At 36.8% G+C, this 22,074-nt stretch overlaps 5 protein-coding genes across 10 annotated transcripts; 2 read left to right on the plus strand and 3 right to left on the minus strand.

The window, feature by feature from the left end:
* Nucleotides 1-2,530: 2,530 nt before the first annotated feature.
* LOC136778756 (FAM172 family protein homolog CG10038) lies at nucleotides 2,531-6,989 on the minus strand. Of its 6 annotated transcripts, XM_066735872.1 has the most exons (9): nucleotides 6,239-6,334; nucleotides 6,116-6,140; nucleotides 5,963-6,038; nucleotides 5,756-5,871; nucleotides 5,337-5,666; nucleotides 5,147-5,266; nucleotides 4,975-5,073; nucleotides 2,827-2,911; nucleotides 2,531-2,746 (listed from the first exon to the last, which is right to left on the minus strand). In XM_066735872.1, the coding sequence occupies exons 3-9, from the start codon at nucleotides 6,018-6,020 to the stop codon at nucleotides 2,640-2,642; spliced, it is 915 nt and encodes a 304-aa protein (XP_066591969.1). In that variant the 5' UTR covers nucleotides 6,021-6,038; nucleotides 6,116-6,140; nucleotides 6,239-6,334; the 3' UTR covers nucleotides 2,531-2,639. The 6 variants fall into 6 exon arrangements, with proteins under 6 accessions (XP_066591969.1, XP_066591963.1, XP_066591970.1 ...); XM_066735866.1 differs by lacking the exons at nucleotides 6,116-6,140; nucleotides 6,239-6,334 and adding an exon at nucleotides 6,722-6,989; XM_066735873.1 differs by lacking the exons at nucleotides 6,116-6,140; nucleotides 6,239-6,334 and adding an exon at nucleotides 6,354-6,678.
* Nucleotides 6,990-7,251: 262 nt separating this feature from the next.
* LOC136778755 (sorbitol dehydrogenase-like) lies at nucleotides 7,252-9,863 on the minus strand. The gene is made up of 8 exons (XM_066735865.1): nucleotides 9,724-9,863; nucleotides 9,221-9,254; nucleotides 8,917-9,077; nucleotides 8,687-8,850; nucleotides 8,291-8,475; nucleotides 7,826-8,004; nucleotides 7,630-7,751; nucleotides 7,252-7,538 (listed from the first exon to the last, which is right to left on the minus strand). Exons 1-8 carry the CDS (start codon nucleotides 9,775-9,777, stop codon nucleotides 7,385-7,387), a joined length of 1,053 nt encoding a protein of 350 aa, XP_066591962.1. The 5' UTR covers nucleotides 9,778-9,863; the 3' UTR covers nucleotides 7,252-7,384.
* A 473-nt stretch (nucleotides 9,864-10,336) lies between these two features.
* On the minus strand, nucleotides 10,337-12,346 carry RIOK2 (RIO kinase 2). Its single transcript, XM_066735863.1, has 5 exons — nucleotides 12,145-12,346; nucleotides 11,921-12,062; nucleotides 11,457-11,835; nucleotides 11,093-11,377; nucleotides 10,337-11,011 (listed from the first exon to the last, which is right to left on the minus strand). Exons 1-5 carry the CDS (start codon nucleotides 12,208-12,210, stop codon nucleotides 10,348-10,350), a joined length of 1,536 nt encoding a protein of 511 aa, XP_066591960.1. The 5' UTR covers nucleotides 12,211-12,346; the 3' UTR covers nucleotides 10,337-10,347.
* A 166-nt stretch (nucleotides 12,347-12,512) lies between these two features.
* Nucleotides 12,513-15,302, plus strand: LOC136778751 (FERRY endosomal RAB5 effector complex subunit 3). Its single transcript, XM_066735862.1, has 9 exons — nucleotides 12,513-13,238; nucleotides 13,510-13,731; nucleotides 13,810-14,016; nucleotides 14,095-14,210; nucleotides 14,337-14,473; nucleotides 14,542-14,659; nucleotides 14,719-14,837; nucleotides 14,928-15,053; nucleotides 15,141-15,302. The coding sequence occupies exons 1-9, from the start codon at nucleotides 12,733-12,735 to the stop codon at nucleotides 15,252-15,254; spliced, it is 1,665 nt and encodes a 554-aa protein (XP_066591959.1). The 5' UTR covers nucleotides 12,513-12,732; the 3' UTR covers nucleotides 15,255-15,302.
* A 125-nt stretch (nucleotides 15,303-15,427) lies between these two features.
* On the plus strand, nucleotides 15,428-18,678 carry LOC136778753 (phospholipase A2 inhibitor beta-like). Its single transcript, XM_066735864.1, has 4 exons — nucleotides 15,428-16,398; nucleotides 16,719-17,075; nucleotides 17,194-17,804; nucleotides 18,178-18,678. Exons 1-4 carry the CDS (start codon nucleotides 16,339-16,341, stop codon nucleotides 18,506-18,508), a joined length of 1,359 nt encoding a protein of 452 aa, XP_066591961.1. The 5' UTR covers nucleotides 15,428-16,338; the 3' UTR covers nucleotides 18,509-18,678.
* Nucleotides 18,679-22,074: the final 3,396 nt, after the last annotated feature.

Here is a 22,074-nt window from a genome sequence, read left to right on the forward strand (position 1 = left end):
ATATCCAATCTTTGTTTCTGTATATATATACACATTAGTAGACACGTGTACGAAAGACAGGAAATGCGTAGAGCGTTGATTGGCTGTCCAGAGGTTGTTCGAGTCGGCTGGGTGACCTCTGACCCCACCCCTGTGGGGCGCGCGCACGTCTCCAACCCCAAGGAAGTAATTACTGTGCCACCCCCGCTCGATAACCAGCGCTATCGTCTCTACTAACGGCATAATGCACCAGCGTACCAATCACGACACTGCACACCCTATATATATACTCACACTTTCAATCTTTTTCCGTTCCAATCTCCCCCTCCCAAATATTGCCACCCGAAAACTTGGAGCACCGGGTAATTTTTAAAGTAGAGGATCCTGGTGCACCACTCCAATTAACTCGCTGTCCTCAGCGTCCAAAGACTCTCGTAACAAGACTCTAATTAGCATCCGAGCATTATCGCAGCCAACTCGATAACGCGCGAGCCACTGACTCTCTTGCCTCGAGCCAGCAGCTACACTGTGCTATATATATATATATATATATATATATATAGAGAGAGAGAGAGAGAGAGAGAGAGAGAGAGAGAGGGAGGGAGATCGAAGGAGATTCCACAAAAGTTAAGAAATCTCGAAGGATTTGGAATTTGTCGAGGAGATTTAGAGGAACGACGCACCCCGCAATACGTATTAGAATAGATCGCATCTCTCACCACTGGGGCTCTTTTACCCCTAATGTGATTTCGCTTCTTTCCACTGTGTCGCTCTGAATTCCAAGTCCCGCGTGTGAATTCCGCTCGATGGGGTTCGACACGATTCCAATCGAATTATTCCTATCGAGATTACAATTCGTTATCCTTTTCTGCGCACCTCCAACGAGATTCCTCTTCTTGTGAAATCTCGATGGAAAAATCATGAGAGTCCCTGCAGAGTTTTCAGCGGACGAATTTTTGCGTGGACAAAATTACGATTTTCTCTCTCTCTCTCTCTCTCTCTCTTCAGGGTCGTCGAAGTGGTGGAAAGAGTTGGTGCGGAAAATGGATGGTGAGCCGACGAATAGGAAAGGTGAGGTTCGATCGGCATACAGGGGTGGTTTCTCCAAAGCCAAAGTCCAAGGAGAATCGCGCACGAGGTCAACCCGGCGAAATTCTCATTGGCAGCCAGGTTCGAAGCCAGCTTCGCGATTGGTCGGAGGTCGAGGGTCGCCTCCCCTACCTACGATTTTACGTGACCTCCCACGCGAACTCGTGAGGTATACCTCACCCTTTCCTCGACACTGTTACTTTCTCCCGCTGGAAAACTGCTGGAGAAATATGCTACCACCCTTAGTTTCTATATATATAAGTGTGTATTTGATACGAGTTGAAAAGAAAGTCTGGGTTTCAACCGATTTCGAATGAATGGAAAGTGGGTCAAAAAGTGGGATTTTAATTGTAGTCGTTTGGTAATTATGAAACCGTTGATCCAAAACTAATAGATGTTTAAAAAAATATTATAGTCTACCTTTTAAATGTTAGATCAAAGTAAAATCATACGTCGTAATTTTTTTGGTTTTCAAATTCAGTGTAAATTTTTAAAACCTATTTTTGTGCTCGGTATACAAAAAATGGTAAAATCAGGCTTTATCCTTCAGCTCGGAATTAACTTGAGAATTTAATAATCGACGATTTCCCTTTATTCGTATATATGTGATTTAAGTATAGCGAAGAAAACATTTTCTAACTTTCATTATCGAGTAAAACGTACCTCATTTTCTATAAATATAACGGTAATAACGAATGGTCGATTCGTCGGGCTTGCTTGACTGATATTTTAGGAGGTCGTAGTGTAGATACCCTAATCCAAAGATATATGCTCAACGGTTCCCATAGGTTTATAAGTTATCACTTGATTTTTTTTCTTATATCAGTCAACCATTCTATCAGCCATCATATCTATTTTATTACGTAGGCTACACCTCATTTATAACTCAAGAGTGATCGGTATCACGGTTCCGAAAATAGAGATCTTTTTTTCTATCCCAAAAACACACGAGGGATGGAAGAATTCTATACGCTCTACGAAGGAGCTTTTTATGACTCACTGATAAAAAAGATTGAAGCATGGTATATCGATAACATTAAGATTGCAGCCATTGATCGTTCTTATCTTACTTCATTTTTTTTTTACAAACTATTTTTCTCATTAACGATTACAATATCCGAGTGTAATTCTTCAAGGTTAAATAAAAATTAACCGTTGCATGTAACGTGATCTAGTGGTGTGACTCTTACATTTTTTCGATAAATAAAATTGTTCCTCGTGCTGTTATAGCCTTAGTCGGGTAGAGTATCATAGTCTGAGAGAAAATGGTCGTAACACAATTACTCTAACGCAATTATAGTATAGATATACGGCTACCGTTGTTCTGCTTTCTTTCTCAAAGAAATAAATGACCTCAAACCTGATTCAATTATGGAGCACTGGACAGCTATTACTAAATAATTAACTAACAGGCGGAGATAGCGAGTTGGTAAATGTTTGCAAATAACAATAGACGTCAAAGTATAGATAAAAAGTATTGTTTATAATTAAAAAACTTGAAGTGAAAAGCGATTATACTTTTACATCAACATTGTTAAATGTTTAATTAAATAGAGGTGTTGAGCGATAAATTATTTGTCACTCCGTGTTGCATTTGTTGAGAGCTTGTAACGATTTTCTATAAATTTGAAGAGAGATTCCATGCAAGAGGACGATGACATCTCGTGAACAGTATGACCTGCGTAAAGAATAAATAAAATCTGTTACGTTTCTGTTATCCAGTAACATAATTAACGTATTAACGATAGCTTGACCTACCAGCAGAAACGCGTTCGATATCACCGCTGAGAGAGAGTACTGGTGCATCCAGTGGTTTCTCCGAACACGCCCAATTTCTCGATACCTGAAAGAAGAAAAGAAAATTTTTTAAAGATCAAAAATCCCAAGAATAATTATTATAGCGAGTTTAAAAAAAACTATGGTATTCCTAGTGACCGCAAAATTGTAACCACACGTTAGCCAAGGTATAGCCTTCTTTAAACTGTAAGGTTTCGCAGGCGCCGTCTGATTTTCCACCACCTGCGACCACAAGAACGAAATAAAAAAGCATCGCTTCCATGCAACAATAGAGGATACCTTTCCTACCTCTAGAATTGTATTTCCTTCCAAGTATATAAAATAAACGACCCCGTCGCACGTGCGGATCATACGGAAGCCATAAAACAATCAGTTTAAGAAAGTTTTTATGGGGTAATTCTTATATTTACAAGCTATTCTGTCTCTCGAGAGTCGAGTAGTAGTGTGCAACCCAGTATATGCTGGATAAAATTACGTGCGTCGTTGTATACTACCGGCCATGAGAAAGGAGTAGTGCTAATATACAGTGGTATACCGTGGACAGGCACTTCGCGTGATATTCTCGATCAACGAGAGTCAATCCCATTTGCTGTTGACTCGGAAGTGGCCCACCGTGGGCAAACACAACCGATCAGTGGTGTACGACCGATAGCGTTAAGCCTGCTTTGCAAATGGATATGCGCATATATATAGATACATGTGCATAGTATACACGTTTATACGTGGTGCATTAGTGCGCTCGTGCAAATGCGCTTGCTTGAACAAGGAAATTCGTCATCGAGGCCCGCGAGCAACGGGTAAAGGCGCGGTCCTCCTAGCCGGCATCGTCTCTCGGGGGAAATGTGCCGATTATATTTGCCCGAAGTACCAAAGTTTCAGCTCTTCTCAGTGTATATAACTATCGTCCGTTTGTTTGCACCTGCACTCTAATTAATTAACCAACGTTTACTATAATGCAATTGTCACTGCACCGTCCGCATACCACAGCATATTACTTCCTCGGGCATAATTTTGATTCTTGCGTTGTTTCAATATATCAATTTGGCATTTTTTTTGACATTGCACGAACGAGTATCTTCGATGAACGTGGAAGTTTCCTCCGGGTCTGTTACGGAGCTGACGAGCAGGTTTGTTATCGATTAGAAAACCAATAGCCTGTAGTCTGTAGCAATCGTTTCAAAACTTCGAGGCCGTATTAAGGAATACAATGGTATAATGGTAGCAGACATTGAGGCGTAAGGATCCCATTAGACATTAGTGGCCCCGTTGCAATAGGATGAGACGAGGGTTGAGCCTTGCATAGTTGCTGGTGATTCCTGGCAAACCATGGCAGATAGCCACTTCTCTCCGCAGTTACTCCACTCAGCGAGCTGAGTGGCACACCGAGAGAGCACCGACCATTGTCAGAGCACGACATTCATCTCCGAGCACGCCCTTATATTTCTGTCTCGATGCCACAGCTCCACGGGGTGTCTTCACTTTTTATGTACCATAGTTATAAGCATAGAGTACGAACTACATTTCTAAAGTTTTACAATATTTTTATCATTTTTATAAACCTACGAGCCATTTTGTACTTTAAAAAATATTTTCCTGTAAAAAATAAAAAAAAATAAGTTCTCCACAATTGATCGAAATGGCTCGATATCGCTTGCTCGTGCTTCTTCAAAGGGAATTTATGGATTATTCAGTCTCTATTGACATTCAGCCATCAAGGACATAAATAAAGCAAAGTACTATTCTAGTGATGAAGTAGGCTAATAGAAGAAGTCATGCTGTTCTATTATATAAATTCTTAATGCTCAATGGCTCTTTTGACTTCTTATGGCCATTCAGCTTTTAAGTTCAAATGCGCAATAATATCAAGCGAGGAGCGCACAAACCTGAAATACTACTTGATAAGGTAGATGGCTAATAAAAGTCACGCAGCGCTATTGACGAAAGACAATACAGCAGTTGTCCGAAATTTCTCTTTATCCTCGATGCTTAAACAAGTGGATTTTAAGGATCTCGTCGTATATACTTTTCCCGACAATATTTCCAACGTAATATTATCGAGCCTGATCAGTAATCATTTGTAAGTAGTAATAGTAATAATAATAACAATACCTTTACAACATGCTCAAATCCTTTAGGTGCTATATGTACCGAATCTGTTAATGCCACTGCAAATACCCTTTCCTTAAATTCTTCAACGTGAGTTATACCCTTCAAATACAATAATTACGTTAATTGACAAATAATTAGAATTCTTAACAAAACTGACATCTAGGAACCTTACAAATTTAACTGTACATTCACCACCATAACTGTGTGCTATGATTGCTATGTAATTTGCTTTTGATGGTTTAATATAGTCCATCCATACTTTTTCCATATGCTTGTGTGGGTCTTCGCTTCCCTACTCCAAAGAAATATAATTAATATTAGACAAAGACAGCTATGAGGTATCACAAGCAATTATTATTTACCTCAATCTTGCATGGTTTTCCATTTATTATCCTATGATTATCATTTGTGTTTAATACAATTATTCCATAACCCAGCTCCTTTGCTTTTCTAACATATGGTATTTGTGTTCCAGTTGCAAGATTATCATTAATAATTAAACGTCTAGCCCACTGTCCTGCTCTAACCACACCACTTCCATGGATGAGAATAATTAATTTTTCATTTTCAAAAGCATCCTCTGTAGCAAAAATAAACGTTCTCATATTTAATGGCTTGGTACTGTTTTTCGGAACTGGTAGCCTTTTCAGTCCTTCTTTCTCTAACAGTTCATACACATAATTATTTATTATCTAAAACAATCAATCGTGGAAGTTGTATATATGACATTGCACTTATAGTAAAATAATAATCCATTATTGTAAATTTCCAAAACTATTACCTCTCCTAATGCTTCATAATGCTTTTGATTATAATGAGGATCATCACTAACATTAAATTCAAATCCTTCATTTGTTGGAGTTCCAACAGAAGGATCTAATTTTCGAAGTTTCCCGCCTAAGAATGTTTTGTTATGATTTATTTATTATGTTGGTACTTATCAATGAAACATCTGAATTCTGTCTGAATAGTTACAATAAAAACAAACCTGAGTCAAATCCATATCCAAACTCCTGAAGAGTTTTGGGAAATTTTAGTTCAGCCATTGCAAACTTTGTTGTAATCTATAAACAATAAACGATTTGTAAGTAGCCAGAAATATAATTTTATAATCTGTCTTCTTAATATATCTTCACATAACCTCTTTTCATGCGTACTAGACGCTGCTATTGTAAGATATAGAAAGATTTGATTAGTTCTCTTTTAAGACGCACTTATCTTCTATGGGCAGGGATGTGAATGGCGGGAAAAACAGATTACTCACACTCGATATGCTTTTTCTGCGGCCTATACCGCCACATTTATTCAATACCCATTTACAACTCTTCATTCCATGAATCTAAATAATTTTTAATCAACCTCTAGTCGTCGCCTCATACCTACGCTTCCTAGTCGCGGCTCGCTCCGAAAACATTAATTTCTCACCAGTGATGCCAGAATAGACTCTTTTTGCAACAAAAACACAATCACGATCTTATGTAGATGTGCGTTTGTAGCGCGTATATGTATACCCCTTCACTCGTCTTTTTGCTGGCTAAAAGTTTCAATTCTGGCATCACTGCATTTTACTGCCCTATCGAGGCCATGCATTTTCGCGCCTGCGCACAGAAACCTGCTCCTCTCTTTTTAGCTAACTACACCGCTGCTAACCTAATCTAATAAAACACTGTAGCCATTTTCGGACCTTGCTCTATCTTACGCGCTGTAAGTTAAAACTTATAGATTATTTATTATAAAATTACTTAACTGAGCAAAGCGGATGCAGCATAAAAGATGACGATTTATGTCCTATATTATAATAGCGATGTACTATTCGAATGAACAACCTCGGTGACATTACTGAATCAGCCTTGCCAACTACAGAATGCCGCAAAACTGTACGTAAGATTGCAAAGCGCGCTTTATTGAAATTAAGGAATTAAGTATAAGCTTTCATCTAAATAAATAATAAACGCTTTCGCAATCATTCATAACTCCGCACATTTCAGTATTTATGTAACGTTATCAAAACATTTATAAGTTGTTTACTGAAACTTACACAACGCAATCTTACTTGTTTTTCTCCGATTACAGCGGCAAATGTTACGAAGGCTTGACAATAATTTACCATGTCAATTGATTAGTAAATTAGTACACAATATTTTCGTCAATAGAAACATCAGATAAATCCTGTTACAAATTCAAGATAATAAGTAGAGAATAGGATTGAGTAACAATGGAGCAGACGAAAGAATGTTTTAAACGTAAACGGTAAGAAAAAATTAATTGAAATCACGATTTCAAAAATTCAGATTATTTTATTCTCTCCGCATTAAATAGATTAAAAAACTATATTATATATATTGTCAAAATTTATATATAAAATTAGTATAACAGTATATTTATATAAAAATTTCTATAATCATTTGTACTATTTACAGTGGATCATGACTTTAATAGCCCCACTTTTAACATCTTTAGATGTATCAAAGGCCTTTATGGTTTCCTCTATTTTAAAATTGTGAGTTATTAGTGGTTTCACGTTTACTTTTCCACTCGCGATTAGATCCAGCGCATCTTGATAGCTACAATAAAAGAAATAAAGTTTATCAAGCGGTGTATCGAAGTAACAATCTTGGAAAATTTAAATGCTTAAGTAAAGAGTAATAAGCTCACCAATTAGCATATCGGAAAACTCCTCTAATATCAACTTCCCGAATTAGTGCATTGATAAGCGGTATCTGTACTTCAGGAGCACCCATTCCTACCAGTACAGCTGTACCGCCGGATCTGGTAGCCTAATATGACATATAAAAACAAATGTATTATAAATATGATACAATTCGCAGTACGTTAAAAATATAATAATCACCAAAATTGCTAATCGTATCGATGATTGGGCCCCCGAAGCATCGACAGTTTTATCAGGTTCCTCTCCAAATAAATCGTGAACTCGTCGAACATTTTCTTCATCAGTGCCATCTTTTGTCATCAACAGCACAGCATCAGCTCCTAGCTGTTTGGCAACATCTAACCTATCTTGCATCAGATCTGAAAGAGTATGTTAGAGTTCTCGGTGTACATATCGAAGGCTGTATAAAATAGCGTGGTGCTTCAAATATAAACAGAATGGTTAACACGAGTTAAGAATTATTATGATTGAGATCCTGTTATAGGCATTGTAAATTTTAATAGGACTATGCGCCACATTTAGCTTTAAAGTAACCAAGTTCATCAGGGTCGTGATGCAACGATAAATTATTTTTCTTTGCATATTTTTGAAGATCGTTTACATACGTATATATATAGCTCTTTATCGTGACACAAGCAGGCTTACCCGTAATAACAACTTTACTGGCACCCATAGATTTCGCAACCAGCAATGTAACTAAACCAATAGGACCGGCGCCTAAAATTAACACCTTCGAGCCAATTGTGATATTCGCTCGCTTGCATGCATGTACGCCCACTGACAAAGGCTCCAAAAAAGCTCCTTCGGCCAAAGAAACATTCTCCGGTAATCTAAAATATCAACTATTTACATTAATTTCGTAATTTCCTTATAAAAACTGCTGCACTAATTTTATCATCAAAAAAAGTTTTCTCTGTCATACACCGCAATTCTAGTAATTTCTCTTATTACTGTGAACGCGTATGATTATTGTAATATAGAAGTATAATATATATATAATGTTTTGTATTTATATTAGAGTATGTAAATGTATATAATTACTTGAAACAAAAATCTGCTGCGTGTTTATAAAAACGTCGTAAACTTCCATGTACCGGAGGTGTAGCGAGGAATACAATATCTTTGCACAAGTTGTAACGTCCTATTTTGCAAAAATGACACATCCTGCAAGGGACTCCTGGTTCTATAGCAACTCTATCTCCAACCTGTTTAAAATAAACTTTCGATATATAAAGCTCCTAATTTACATAAATATTAAAAAAATTTAGTACTTTTAACGTTTTCACGTTTGTTCCAATTTTGACAACGACACCTGATGATTCGTGGCCAATTATCATGGGTTTCTTAACAATAAAATCTCCTATTCTTCCATTAACGAGGTAGTGGACGTCAGACCCACAAATTCCAACGCAACCCATTTCAAGAAGTACTTCTGCATACAAGATACTTTGTTTGTATTTAAAGTGTTTACTTTGTCACGTGTTTATTATATTTTTTTATGAAATTAAAAAGTGACACTGGTTTATTTTTATTAGGAAACTATAATATTTTATCAATAATAATGGTTTTTCTTACCGTCGTCATTGGGATCCTCAATTGGAGTCTGCTCCTAAAATAAATATTACAATTAAGACCAATAATTTTAGTAAAATATAAATAACATTTTAAGATACATGTGAGTATATAGTATGTATATTGTACAATCAATAGCCGTCCTACAGCGTCAAGTGTACAGTTGAAAATTCAGGGTCGATAATAATACATGTAAAAACGTTTGTTACGTATTACAAAGTTTTAACACATAAAATAATATTCTTTAACCTTCTTGGATTTAATCATTATTACTGCTGCAAATGGTCTATAAAATATCTCGAATTTTATATTTCAGGCTCTTAACTTATAAACACCACTAATTATAGTAAACATTCGTTTAAATAAAGTAAATGACTTAAAGTAAGTATTAAAATTATTACTGAAATTAATTCTACCGATTATTCTCAACTAGGAATTTGTTCAAATTAAAGTTAATAAATCTATTTCGTACGGAGAATATTTAAATTGAAAAAATTATCACTAACCAGTCTAATATCATTAATGCCATAGAGTATAGCTGTAAGATTGTCCTTTGCCATTTTACTAAATTTTATCTGCAGCAACTTTCTTTGAGGTAAATCGTGTTATTTGATACGACCTTACGAATCACCCGACAAGCGCCAACAGAATGGGCTTAGTACTAGAACAGTAAGACGTGTATATATAGTCGGTATCAGTAATCGCGTGCGCAATTCACGTTATCGGAGTAAGTTTGCTTTCTCTTAAATTCGTGTAGTTTTTATTCTTTAAAACTCGGTATATATTTAAGTAAATAATTTACCTGGCTCTTTATAAAGATTTTTAACATTTTCATAAATCTATATATTCCTACATTCTTAAAACTAAAATTGAGAGCAGATTTTATAATTAAAATCGTTTTTCCAGACGTAAGGCTTAGGGTTTAAAAATGCTTGTTAGCTATAATATATTTGTCTCATAGTTTTCCACTTGTGTATGTCGTAAATACATGATAACTATATACAGATTAAATTAAATTATAATGATACATGAAAATTACCACATACACAATATAATTATAACAAGTAAAAATAAAAATCTTTTTCTTGCATATACATAGAGTGATAATTATTTCTAAAGATTGATGTTAATCATTCCCATCCCCAAATTCCTGATGATTGTTTTACAGTATCCCTATTTTCTCTTCTTACCCTAGTTGTAGCACTAGCTTCACCCTTAATTAAAATTTTTCTAGAAATAGCCTTTTTCGCACGTTTGTCCAAAGCCAATTTTGTCCTTTTTTTAATAACATCAGGTGGAATCGTACTAGTAGTTGAAGTGCTCCTTACGCTCTTCATATCGCATGTATAATTTTTATAAGCGGAACTCTTATCCGAGATATTATCAGTATTAGGCAAAGAGTCAAAGCGCGTCTCGTTATTTTCATCAATTGAATTCAAGTTTTCTGAAATTGAAATTTTATTTTTCTTATGGATTTTATCATCTTTATTGATACTTTGGTTTTCTTCTACAGAAAACGTTTCTGGAGAAATCTTAAAATCCTCTTTTAGTACTTTTTCCACTTCTGAGCGCAATAGATCAATCTCATTTTCTGAATCAGCATTTATAATTTGATCAGTAGCATCTTTATATTTTTCATCGTCATAACTGTGAGTGTCATTATATGTGGCTTCATCTTCCAACTCATATTCTTCTTCAGTTTCATATTCCATGCCCATTTCTAATAATAAATCTTTCTCCATACTTTTTGTTATACCACTAGCTTTAATTTCCAAATCTATGCAATCTTCTCGTCTACATAAAAAAAAAATGGAGTTATATATGATTCCTAAAACTGTTTAATTTGCCATCAGATTAGGTTATGTTCATACATACTCTATATCTTTAAACGTTGGATACAATTCACTTTCAAAACCAAACCTTCGTCTAAAAAAATCTCTTATACAATTTACATCTCTTTCGAAATACAACTCTGCATTGGCATGCTTAGTTGAAACCATTTGGGGAAAATCAATAATAATTGGTTTCCCTTCACTTGTAATCATTATGTTAAATTCATTAAAATCTCCATGAATAACACCATGGTTTGCTAAACGAACAATCAAGTCCATTAATTCATCGTAAAGTCCTTCAATATCACCTACTTCATACACACCACATCTAGAAAGAATATTAATTAGAAACAAATAAAAAATTATATTTTTATTTTAGTTGGTTAAATAAAGAGATAAAGGCCTACAAGGGTCCTCCTTCAACCAGCTCCATGATAACGCAGTGCCTGTTAAAATCAATTGGTCTTGGTACTGGAAACTCTCTATCATAAAGGGCCTTCATATATGCAAATTCTCTCGTAGCTGATATTCTAGAAAGATATAACCAAGAAGCTGACTTTCTATGCTGATGATAATCTCTTTTTCCTTTTATATTTCGAAAACACGTCCTTCCTAATCTGTGAAGCTTTAAACATACAGGATTTCCTTCTTCATCTGCAACTATATAGATATTGGATTCTTTTCCTACTCCAATTTGATTTCCAAATGAAGAAACAACACCACGCTGTGCTAACACTTTTAAGGCCAAATAATCATAGCCTGAATTTGTTAATCTATATCCATCATCTGTGAACAAAGGCATTAATAAATGTACCAACAAACAAAATTCAGTAAACAAACACAAATAACAAACATTATATCTTAAACATACAATGTTTTCCACGCTCATAACTAAGAAGTCTATGTTTGCATAATTCCTTTAAAAGTTTGTGTACACCACCATGACGTAAATTAGCTATTTGTGCAGCAAGTGACGCCGGTACCAATTCATGATTTTTCATGCCCATTTCGATCTAAAAAAAGAAAACATTTTATTACAATACTTCAAAAAACAAAAATCAATATATCATTTAAAACAAAATTTAATGTACTGACTGCTGTTAATACACGAAAATCTTCGCTATTTAAATATCGCAACATTGTGACATTTAGTTTCCCCATTTTTATAAAATTCTTTAAAATACGAGGTTAGAAACTTGAAAAGAAATTAACAAAAAATTAAGGGCCAGAGACCAGCCACTCCAGCCAAACCTTAGCTAACAGAGCGCCATGCGGTCCACAGCGTTGCCAATCTATAATCCTGAACTAACCCTGCCCGAGGCCGACTGAACCCCCTGGAGAACTCACGTTTGCCGCATCGTTGCCAACTTGGCGTCCATAACCTAGAGTGTCCTAGACTCCTAGAGATTCGAGTCAACAAAAGCCTAGAAAGGCCAAATTGGGCCAAATGAGCTGAAATCGGCTGAATGGAGCTTGAGCCTTGAAAAGGCCTTGAGGGCCTTGGGGAGGACGTTTATAAATACGCCCCTTAAGTTTATGTAAATATTATTACTAGTGTGTACTGTGTCTGTGTAGTGTGTATACTGTCAGAATTGGTAGATTTTTGGACCGTGTTTAAAAATTAATCTTTAATATGCATTAATGATTTTGTAATAACTACTGTTAAGCTTTATACCTATAAATATGAATATACTTGAAGATGAAAGTGTTATTAAAATTTTTAAATACCAATTTACAACCTGTACTACAAATCAAGAATACTCACTTGAAATTCCTCTACAAATTCCATTCAATGGTTCAATTAAAGAGTTGACACATCGTATAATGTCATTATTTAAATTACCATGTTACATTGAAAAGGATTTACTCAAAACTCTTGAAGTTACTGCAAAGCAATTGACATTAGATTATTATGATAAAAATACTGAGAAGCTTATTGATGCTGCAAAATCAGGTGATTTGGATATTGAAGAAATAATCAAAGCTTGGGAAAAAATATACAAGCAGAAAACAGTAGAATATGCTGATCCAATTGGTACTACGGATGAAGAACTGTTTGCAGCAGCTTATCATAAATTAATTCATTCACCATCTTTAGAGCCTATTTTGCAAGCAGAACATAAATTTGGAAAAGATGTAACTGAAGTAATTCATATGAGAAACAGCGCTTATGAACAACTCACTCAAAAGTATATAAAATCAAGTATTGGTATATTGTGCTAGTTCATATTTTTATTAAATATTAAAAAATTATACTACCATGCATCAGAGAAAATAGATCAAACAAGATTCTTGTTTATGTTTGGCCTGTTCTATGATAGATCATTAGTTTCAGCAATATTGATATTTTTTCAAAGTTTAATATTTCACTGTCTATTGTTGTATTTTTGTTTTTAATCGTACTACTAATTAAAAGGATCCAGAGTACCACAAATTTATTAAGAAAACTATTATTTACAGGCAAACAGAAGAAATGAGGTATGCTGTTGAAGCTCTGGAGGCTGGCTCGACTGAAAAATCAATTAATGAAATGGCAGGTAGACACTTTGAGGAGCAAAGTTTATTGCAAGGTCATTGGGGATCAAGAGTTGATGCATTAAAATTAGATCAACGGCGTCAGTACAGAAATTGGATCATGAGGTTATTAGAGGAGCAACAAACTAATATGTTACCAACACCAATGTAAATATTTAATTGATACCTAATTTTCATCATAAACTCTATATTATACATTATTACACTTTTGATTATTTTAAATAGGGGATCACCTATTATTCCAATAGCAGCATCTATTGGTTCAGTCACTAATAAGGGTGAGCATAGTGAAGAAACAAATACAGCTGAATATCCAGTATTAGAAGAAAGTTTCACAATACATTTAGGTTCACAAATGAAACAAATGCATAATATTCGCATTTTAACTGGAGATGTTCTTGATTTTTGTAGAACAGCAAAAAGTAATGAAGGGTGAGCTATTTTGAAGATACACAATATAAATTTTAGTGCCAATCCAATGAACTGCTTTTATTTCATATAATATTGCAGAATGGATCCAACACCACAAAGACTACAAACGGCTTTGGCTTTGTATTCAAATGATTTATGTGGTGTAGTTCTTCTAAGTGACAATCATTTAGGTAGTTATTCGGGAATAACGAAAGGTGATTATTATTATTATTACTATCATTATTATTCTTTGATAAAATTGTATTTAATTGTACAACATCTTCAGTATGGGAAGATCTTATACACATACCATGGTCTCATGAAATAATTGACTATTGCAGACTTATGTTCTATATGCCAGTTAACTACAGAATTTCATTTTTCTCCAATTGATGAACAGTTAGAAAAAGCACGAGAAGATGTGAGAGATGCCATTGCGTGGAGGCATATGCATCATAGAGAAGGATGCGACTTACAAGTATGTTTAATGTATATTACAGAAATTGAATGTATAAAAAAAAATATGCATTAATTAATATTGTTTAGGTAAGAAAGTCAACTAGCAAGAGCTTGCAAACGGGTGACGTGTATATCACCAGACATTCCAATTTAGCTGAAGTTCACGTTGTATTTCATATGGTAGTAAACGATTCTTTAAGATCAGGTAATTACGACTCACTATTTATATTTATGCGGATACTTTTAATTCTGGCAAACTTGTAGGGGACATCAACTCTAGGCACCCAGCAATTTTAGGCTTAAGAAATATATTAAAAACTGCCTGTTGTAACGATGTTACCACGTTAACGATACCCGTACTTCTCGTTCACGAAATGTCAGAGGTATTGATATACGTATATAATTGAATAATTAAAATAGAGTATGTATTTTGCGTGTTTCATACAATTCACCAACTCTAATTTGAACTATAGGATATGACGGTCGCTTGGTGTACAAAAAGAGCTGAATTAGTTTTTAAATGCGTAAAAGGTTTCATGATAGAGATGGCGTCGTGGGGTGGTGCTGAATTAAAAAATCTACAGTTTCTTGTACCAAAGGTAAGCGCTATTTTTGATTATTCACTTGTCAAATAGCTTAAAGACTAAAAAAGCTCTTTCTCCATCAATTTTGTATTTTTGTTCTAGGGTATGTCTGAAGAAGTTTTCGGTACATTGGCGACTATGCTGCCCAGTATATTTCGTGTATCAAATCCACTAGTTTTTAAAGCTACCAGCACTCCACAAACCCCCAAAAAATGAACAAATTGGTAATGACACAATAAAATATAAATAAATCTTTAAATCTGTTATGCTTCTATCAGTTGCATTTTCACATGATAAACGCATTTCAAAGTTCTGTACGATATTCTCAGCAAGTCATCGTTAGTTTATAATACTGAATCTCGATACTTTTCTTTCTTTAAAGACTGCAGATATAACAATAACAATAATAGATAATACTCTACTAGCTAAATCACTAATCCATTGGAAAATTAGCGATATATTTGACAGACTTTGAAGCATATAGAACGTCCACAGTAGTCTCTCAAATCACTGCTTTAATTTCTTTTCGATAAGCTTGCGAAATTTTGAAGCGAGGCGGCCAATAAATATCGCCCGCAGTGCGACTGTAAATTAATTGAAAAAATAAGTGTAATTAACCACGAAAAAACAATTATATATGCGACCATGGATAAGCGATGCACACACGTCTCGCATCCTAATCGCATTTTATCACAAAGTTGTGCGTTAGCCTCTGCAATTCTGAACTTGTGACCGAGATCAGATTACAATAACGAGTATTTCGCAACTCGTGTGTGATGTACCATTATCCATATAAGTAAAAGGAACGAACAACTTAATAAATCACCCATTTGCGTATTCTTGCAAATTAAAGAGTACTCTACAATTGCGGCAGCTTAAAAATCTCACGTAACGCTATCCACCCCCAAGTATCCTCATTATTATTTTTTTATTTCATCAAGAGCAAACTTTAACAATTTTAGATCATCTCGATAACAATTATTTATTGAAGAATCCCAAAAGTGAGATATTTAAGCAAAGCTTTTGGAAGAGAATAAAATGGAAAAATGAGAGATTTTATATCTGGAAGGTTACACTATAATGCAGTGTCGATGCTGTGCGTGACCCCCTCCTTATTTCGGTGCTACGATCGCAGCGGTGACCGCCGAGAATGAAATCGTTGTCATTTCATTTGCTCGATGTGTGAGAAGTTCAGCTTCGACTAGACGTTCACGGTGTGTGATTTGACAAGTGTGTGTTTTAAGATCGAAGAAAAAAACTATCGTAATCAAGAATCAAGATAAATCGCTCGAACAGCAAAATGTGGCTTCAATCACTCACGATTCTCCTACTATTTAACGTCTGTTTATCTACCAATACGGTGGGTCTGGCATTCAACTTTTTCCTCGTATCTCCACAAGCGATCCATTATTGTCTTTATTATTATTTATACAAAAATTTGTAAAAATTGTACAGAATTTATTTTACTAACGCTTATCCACTGACAATTTTTTCATTGAATTATTCTAACAAAGTCATTATCGTGCATCTCCCGCGTAGGCGATTATGAGCGATATTAAATGCTTTTACTCGACTAAGCAAGAATAACTTTCATCGACACAAAATTTATTTAAACGGATTTTGTTTATTTTGCAATTGTTATTAATGTTGGAACACTCGATAACTCGCGTGATTTTACAGGTAAATCTCTCTAATCGCAAAATAACGAAAGAAGATTTTTTCACGAAAATCCAATCGACCATTCATTTGTCCGATGTGACCGAGCTTATTTTAAGCAACAATGAGTTTAACAGTTTCTTGGACTGTTCGACGACGATGGAGAACCTTCGAACGTTGGATCTTTCTCATAACCACCTTCAGAGATTTTTCTTTTTGTGCAAAGAAGAATATAATTTACAAGTTCTCAACGTTAGTTACAATCAATTGGAATACATAGATGACACAGCTCTTACCCACAAAATACCAAATTTAAAAATTTTAGATCTCTCTTGGAACAGGCTGGCTTTGATCAACGAGACCATGTTCGAGCATCTGAAGGTAAATCAATTTCAATAAATTTAATAAAATTCTCCCAATTACTCATTAAAATTCTAATCTCTTTCAAAAGAGTCAATTAAATTTTTTTGAAAAAATAATTAAATTAAACTTGTTTCAGATTTTAGAGTTTCTGTCATTGTCAAATAATCCAATCGGTGATAACATTCACGAGAACGCATTTTGGACCACAAGCGCGTTGAAACACTTGGATTTGCGCAACGTATCAGTTTCGCATTTGCCCGCGGCGTTCTTCAAGACCTTATCGAACCTGACGGTATTGGACTTATCGATGAACCCGATAACATCCGTTCCTACGTTACCAGCTGCCCTGGAAAAGCTGGATGTATCGGGTACCAGAATATTGCACCTGAAAGGATTATTTTTACCGCATTTACGAGAGCTCCAACTAAATTACATGGTCAATCTAACGTCTTTCGAACTGAACGACTTGGCGAACATGACTGGTCTGCAAATTTTTTCCACCACCCACAGCAAAAAACTCAAGGACATTCATGCCATTTACCCACCGAGCGACGCGCAGGTTCTCCTGCCACATCTGCAGCAGCTTCTCATATCGAATTGTTCGTTGGAGACCCTGGGCTATGATCTTCGGTCGGTAATACAGAGAACTGCGAAGATAGATCTCTCGAACAATCCATGGAGATGCAATTGCAAAATGCAGTGGCTCAACGAGAACGAGGGACTGGCGAACATTGCTCAAGAAATTAGGTAAACCTGGTGTAGTAACTTTCCCAGTTTATTTCCAGTGTTTCTCGCCTCTTCAGGATTATACCGATAACCCTGAAGAGTTTCCAGAAAATTCCTCGAGGTGTCGGTACGGACCCTAACCTAAAAAAAAGGAACAAGAAAATGAACTTATTATGTCTATACGACCAAAGTGTTGGATGATAACAGTCTCCTCCTCTTCAAGATTAAGCGACAGCAATTCTATATTTAGCCCAGAAATCTTTCAAGATGTTAACGAGAGTTTAATACTGCAAGAGCAATATGACTCTTTACAGAGATTAATTATGCTTTAAAATAACGATAACCAATCAGAAACGTGCAAAATAATCTTAACAAACATTTTCTCCTCCAACAGATGCAAAGCTCCGGAACAACACAGAGGCAAACTTCTGTCGAATGTACCAAACTACGAGTTGGAGTGCGAGGACGCTGGGACTCTGTTTTATCCCGTTCTATGGACATGCTCGTCCTTGCTGATCGCATCGTTGCTCGTCTCTTTAGGATTCTTCCTGTTCAGGAGGCAATTCGGTCACTGGAGCTTCCGAAGAAGAAACCAGGACACCGTTACGTACACGAACGTGGTCGAGTCCAACAACGACCTTGTGAGAATATTAGCCGACCACGAGGCTCAGGAACAAAATGACGTGACAAAAGTACCTAGTATTTTAAATAGGAGCGTTGCGTAGAGAGAGAAGGAAGAAAGAAGAATTATTAGAGTGTGCATGCGCGAGTTGGGCCTCGCGGAAACTTCGAGTTTCGAGCATTGTGAAGCACGACGCTCGCCATAGTCATACAGTGTATCCGGTAACAATGCAGAGGCTCTCAACGTATTCGAATAAAACTTTTCAACCGACGACGTTTGATTATTTTTCATTGAGAGAGCAGCGGAGAGCACCCTTTACCTAGAACGAGAATGCTCGGCTACCGCACGTGAAAGATAACCACGAGCACAAAGAGAGCGTTGCTTGATTGCCTCTGCTGAATAACTGCTAGCTACGCGCCGCTTTTTTTTTACCAGGACCTCATGCGGCGCACCTCGTACGCATGAATTATCGCTTCAACATCGTAATAATATCTTTCACGGAAGCTCTGTATCCATTGCGAGTCGGTAGAGCCAGCGTAACAGTTAAATTGCTGTAGCACACTGTATCTATTCTGATGTAACAACGTTTAGCATAGAATCTCTAGGAGTTAATCGTCAACGAACCGTAATTTTATTTTTGGTAGAAGTTTTGTGAATAGGAGAATGAAATATTCAATGATGTCTATTAATATGTGTATATATAGATGATTAAGTAAGAAAAAAATAGTTTTGCGTTGAAGAGGATACAAGAGTTAGATGACGAGGTTAGGGTTAAAGATTTGTTACGTTCGCTTGGTGCTGTATGAAGGACGAGTAAGGGTCAAAGGTTAAAACGTAGATTTTGATCTGTGTTAAAGAGGAGGATGGAATTTTAGTATCGATTCTCCCGGATGGTAGCGTGATCACTCGCTCATACGCATGAATTATCTCTTCAAGATCGTAATAATATCTTTTACGGAAGCTCTGTATTCATTGTAAGTCAGCAGAGCCAAAGTAACAGTTAACCTATGTAACGGTTAGCATCGAATCTCTAAGAGATAATAGTCAACAAGTTATAATCCCATTTTTGGTACCTAGTTTCTAAAAAGGACAACGAGAAATATTCAATGACGATTACCAAAATATACATATATACATATATAATTAAATTGAAAAAAAAAACTAGAGTTTCGCATTGAAGACAACGATGAACCTTAAACGTTTGTTACTACACAAAGAACGACCAAGGGTCAAAGGTTAAAATATAGATGTTGATCGGTGGCAAAGAGGAGGAATGGGATTTCAGCATCGATTCTTTCGGACGGGTAGCGTGATCGCGCGCGACGTAGCGATCGTTCTTTTGTATCCAAGTTTGATCTCGCTGCCCTCTGGCGCAGCTATTGGTTTACGGTTACTCTGGTTTGGCGCAGGGACCATGTGCGGAAAGGATGTAGCAGTGAAAGAAGAAGGGTCCAGATGTCGGGGGATGCGTGGCTGCTACCGTCGGAGAACCTACTCTTCCTCTTTCAAAAATCGCTCCTGATGGCTTTTTAAAAGAGATTCCCTCCAGCTCTCATTGTTATCCTCATTGTTGAGATTGGTCGATCGATCGTTTGGTGTTCGTTAACGCCTCGTGCACGTATGTATATATATAGGAGGAGACGGAAGTACGGTGGTACCAGGGAGAAGAGTAAAAATGGCGATAAGACCAAGGACTATTACAGAATAGGAGGTATTGATTCGGAGCGGAAGTGACTTTTGCTTCTTCTCCTTGTTGAGATCAGCGGATGCCACCGGGTCGATCGAACGTGATTTGGGTGAGAGCAGGGGGGGGGGGGGAGAAAGAGGAGGCTAACTGGTGGAAGTTTCTTGGGCCGCGTTCGCGCTCGCTCGCTCGGTGTCTAGTGACCGTAATTCGAGGAGACTGTACGAGCCAATTTGGCGAGCCAATGGAAAAATAATACACCGCTTACGAGCGTCTGGTAAGGGACGTCGCGAGCAGCAAATTTTGCCGATCAAACGCGTGAGCAGGCGCATTGAAGAGTATCGAATTTCTGAAACGAGACAGAGGGGGGTTCAGCGTTCTCCGCAATCTACCTGCAAATCGACGTTCTCTATCGAGAGAGAGAGAGAGAGAGAGAGAGGGACTATCGAACATTATAACAAATCTCTGCGAAAATACAATGTCAAAGTTTACACTCGATAGGCCATTGATTCGCCGTATCGAAGCAGTGAGAAGGTCGAAAATAATTGGACCCGATAACTCGGCCAAGTGTTGGCGAAGCAATGAAAATTAATTCAGTCTCGATATTTCTGACAAAAGATTACGAGAGACTCGTATGTAAATTGTGATAACTGTATATCTGTATATTTTTCAACCGCATCGAACGCGTTTTATCGTGCGATATTTTTTGGAGCTCCACTATCGATATTTACGCGTATATATAATATAGATTTTTATTTAAGTAGAAAACTGCTGAAATATTTTTAGATAATTCTCCAAAAAATATTCCGCGTTAGAATCAGCGCTGCGTCCAATCATTCCGCTCGCAATACGAAACGCTCGGCTATATATTGTTGTTCGGGGTGTTTCGACAATCTCCGTATACGCGGAGAGAGACTTTTTAATCCTAGCTAGCATCAGAATCACACGCACACGTACAGTTGCATCTCTAACACACCGTAAAACGAACGGATAGCATTGACAGTTCTATATATACACATACATATGTATATAAATGGAAAAAGGGAGGGGGGGGGGGGGGGGGGTTAAAGTTCGCACGTCACAAATGCAGTGACGGGTACGGCAGCTCCATGCCGATTTTCGACCGCGGGTTTTATCTGATTAAAGCGACATAGAAACACGGGGTTATGCGTGTAAGCTTCTCGTCCATCCATGGGGAACGTCGAACAAATGAATAATGAAAATAAAACCCTCGATGCTATCGGTAAGCACCACGGGATTACACACGCATCAGCGCGCCCGCGATGAACTCGTATTACGGTCTGGGCTGCCCTGTTCTGGTTTGGTCTGGTCCACTGTTGCTCCGCCATCCACACTCCTATATATATATATATACTCTTATTATAGCGTACGTATATAACGAAAAGCCCGAAGCTCCTGCTAAAAATTCTCCGTGCACCCGTAATTTCGACTGCAGGAAAGCTATAACAGTCGACGATCGACCGGTATAATTGGGTAAAAAAAATAATCCAACCTTCCAGCGGGGCATGATTTAAATCGTCGTGAGGTGAGAATCGAGGAGGATGGTAAATAGGAGATCGCGAAGCACAAAGCCAAAGGAAAGCCCCACGGGCCAAGCCGCTTACGATCAATACCTCGATCCTCGATCTCTTCCGAGCCGCTCGCAACCTGAAAAACCAGGCTCCGTGTGCGACAATGCCAAATGGCTCCAATACGTTTTCTTAAATACTTACGAGATTTGCCAAAGGTGTAAATGAGAGAGAGAGAGGGGGGGGGGGGGGTTGAAGGAGAGTGTTAAAGCGTCGTGCCTTACGAGTTAATCGTAACTCGACGTTTATATAGTTGGACAGGGGAAAAATTGGAAATTGGTGCGAATAAAAAGGAGTTTATATATATACAAATTAACAAATACCAGCTCTGCTGCAGTAAAAGTGTAATTGAGAAAGAAAAAGATTTAAAGAAGAGCATTAAACTTTTACACCTTA

Source organism: Prorops nasuta, unplaced genomic scaffold, assembly GCF_024137725.1.
Source record: "Prorops nasuta isolate Cenicafe-Biocafe unplaced genomic scaffold, Cenicafe_Pnas_1.2 PNAS00014, whole genome shotgun sequence".
Classification (NCBI taxonomy): Eukaryota; Metazoa; Arthropoda; class Insecta; order Hymenoptera; family Bethylidae; genus Prorops; species Prorops nasuta.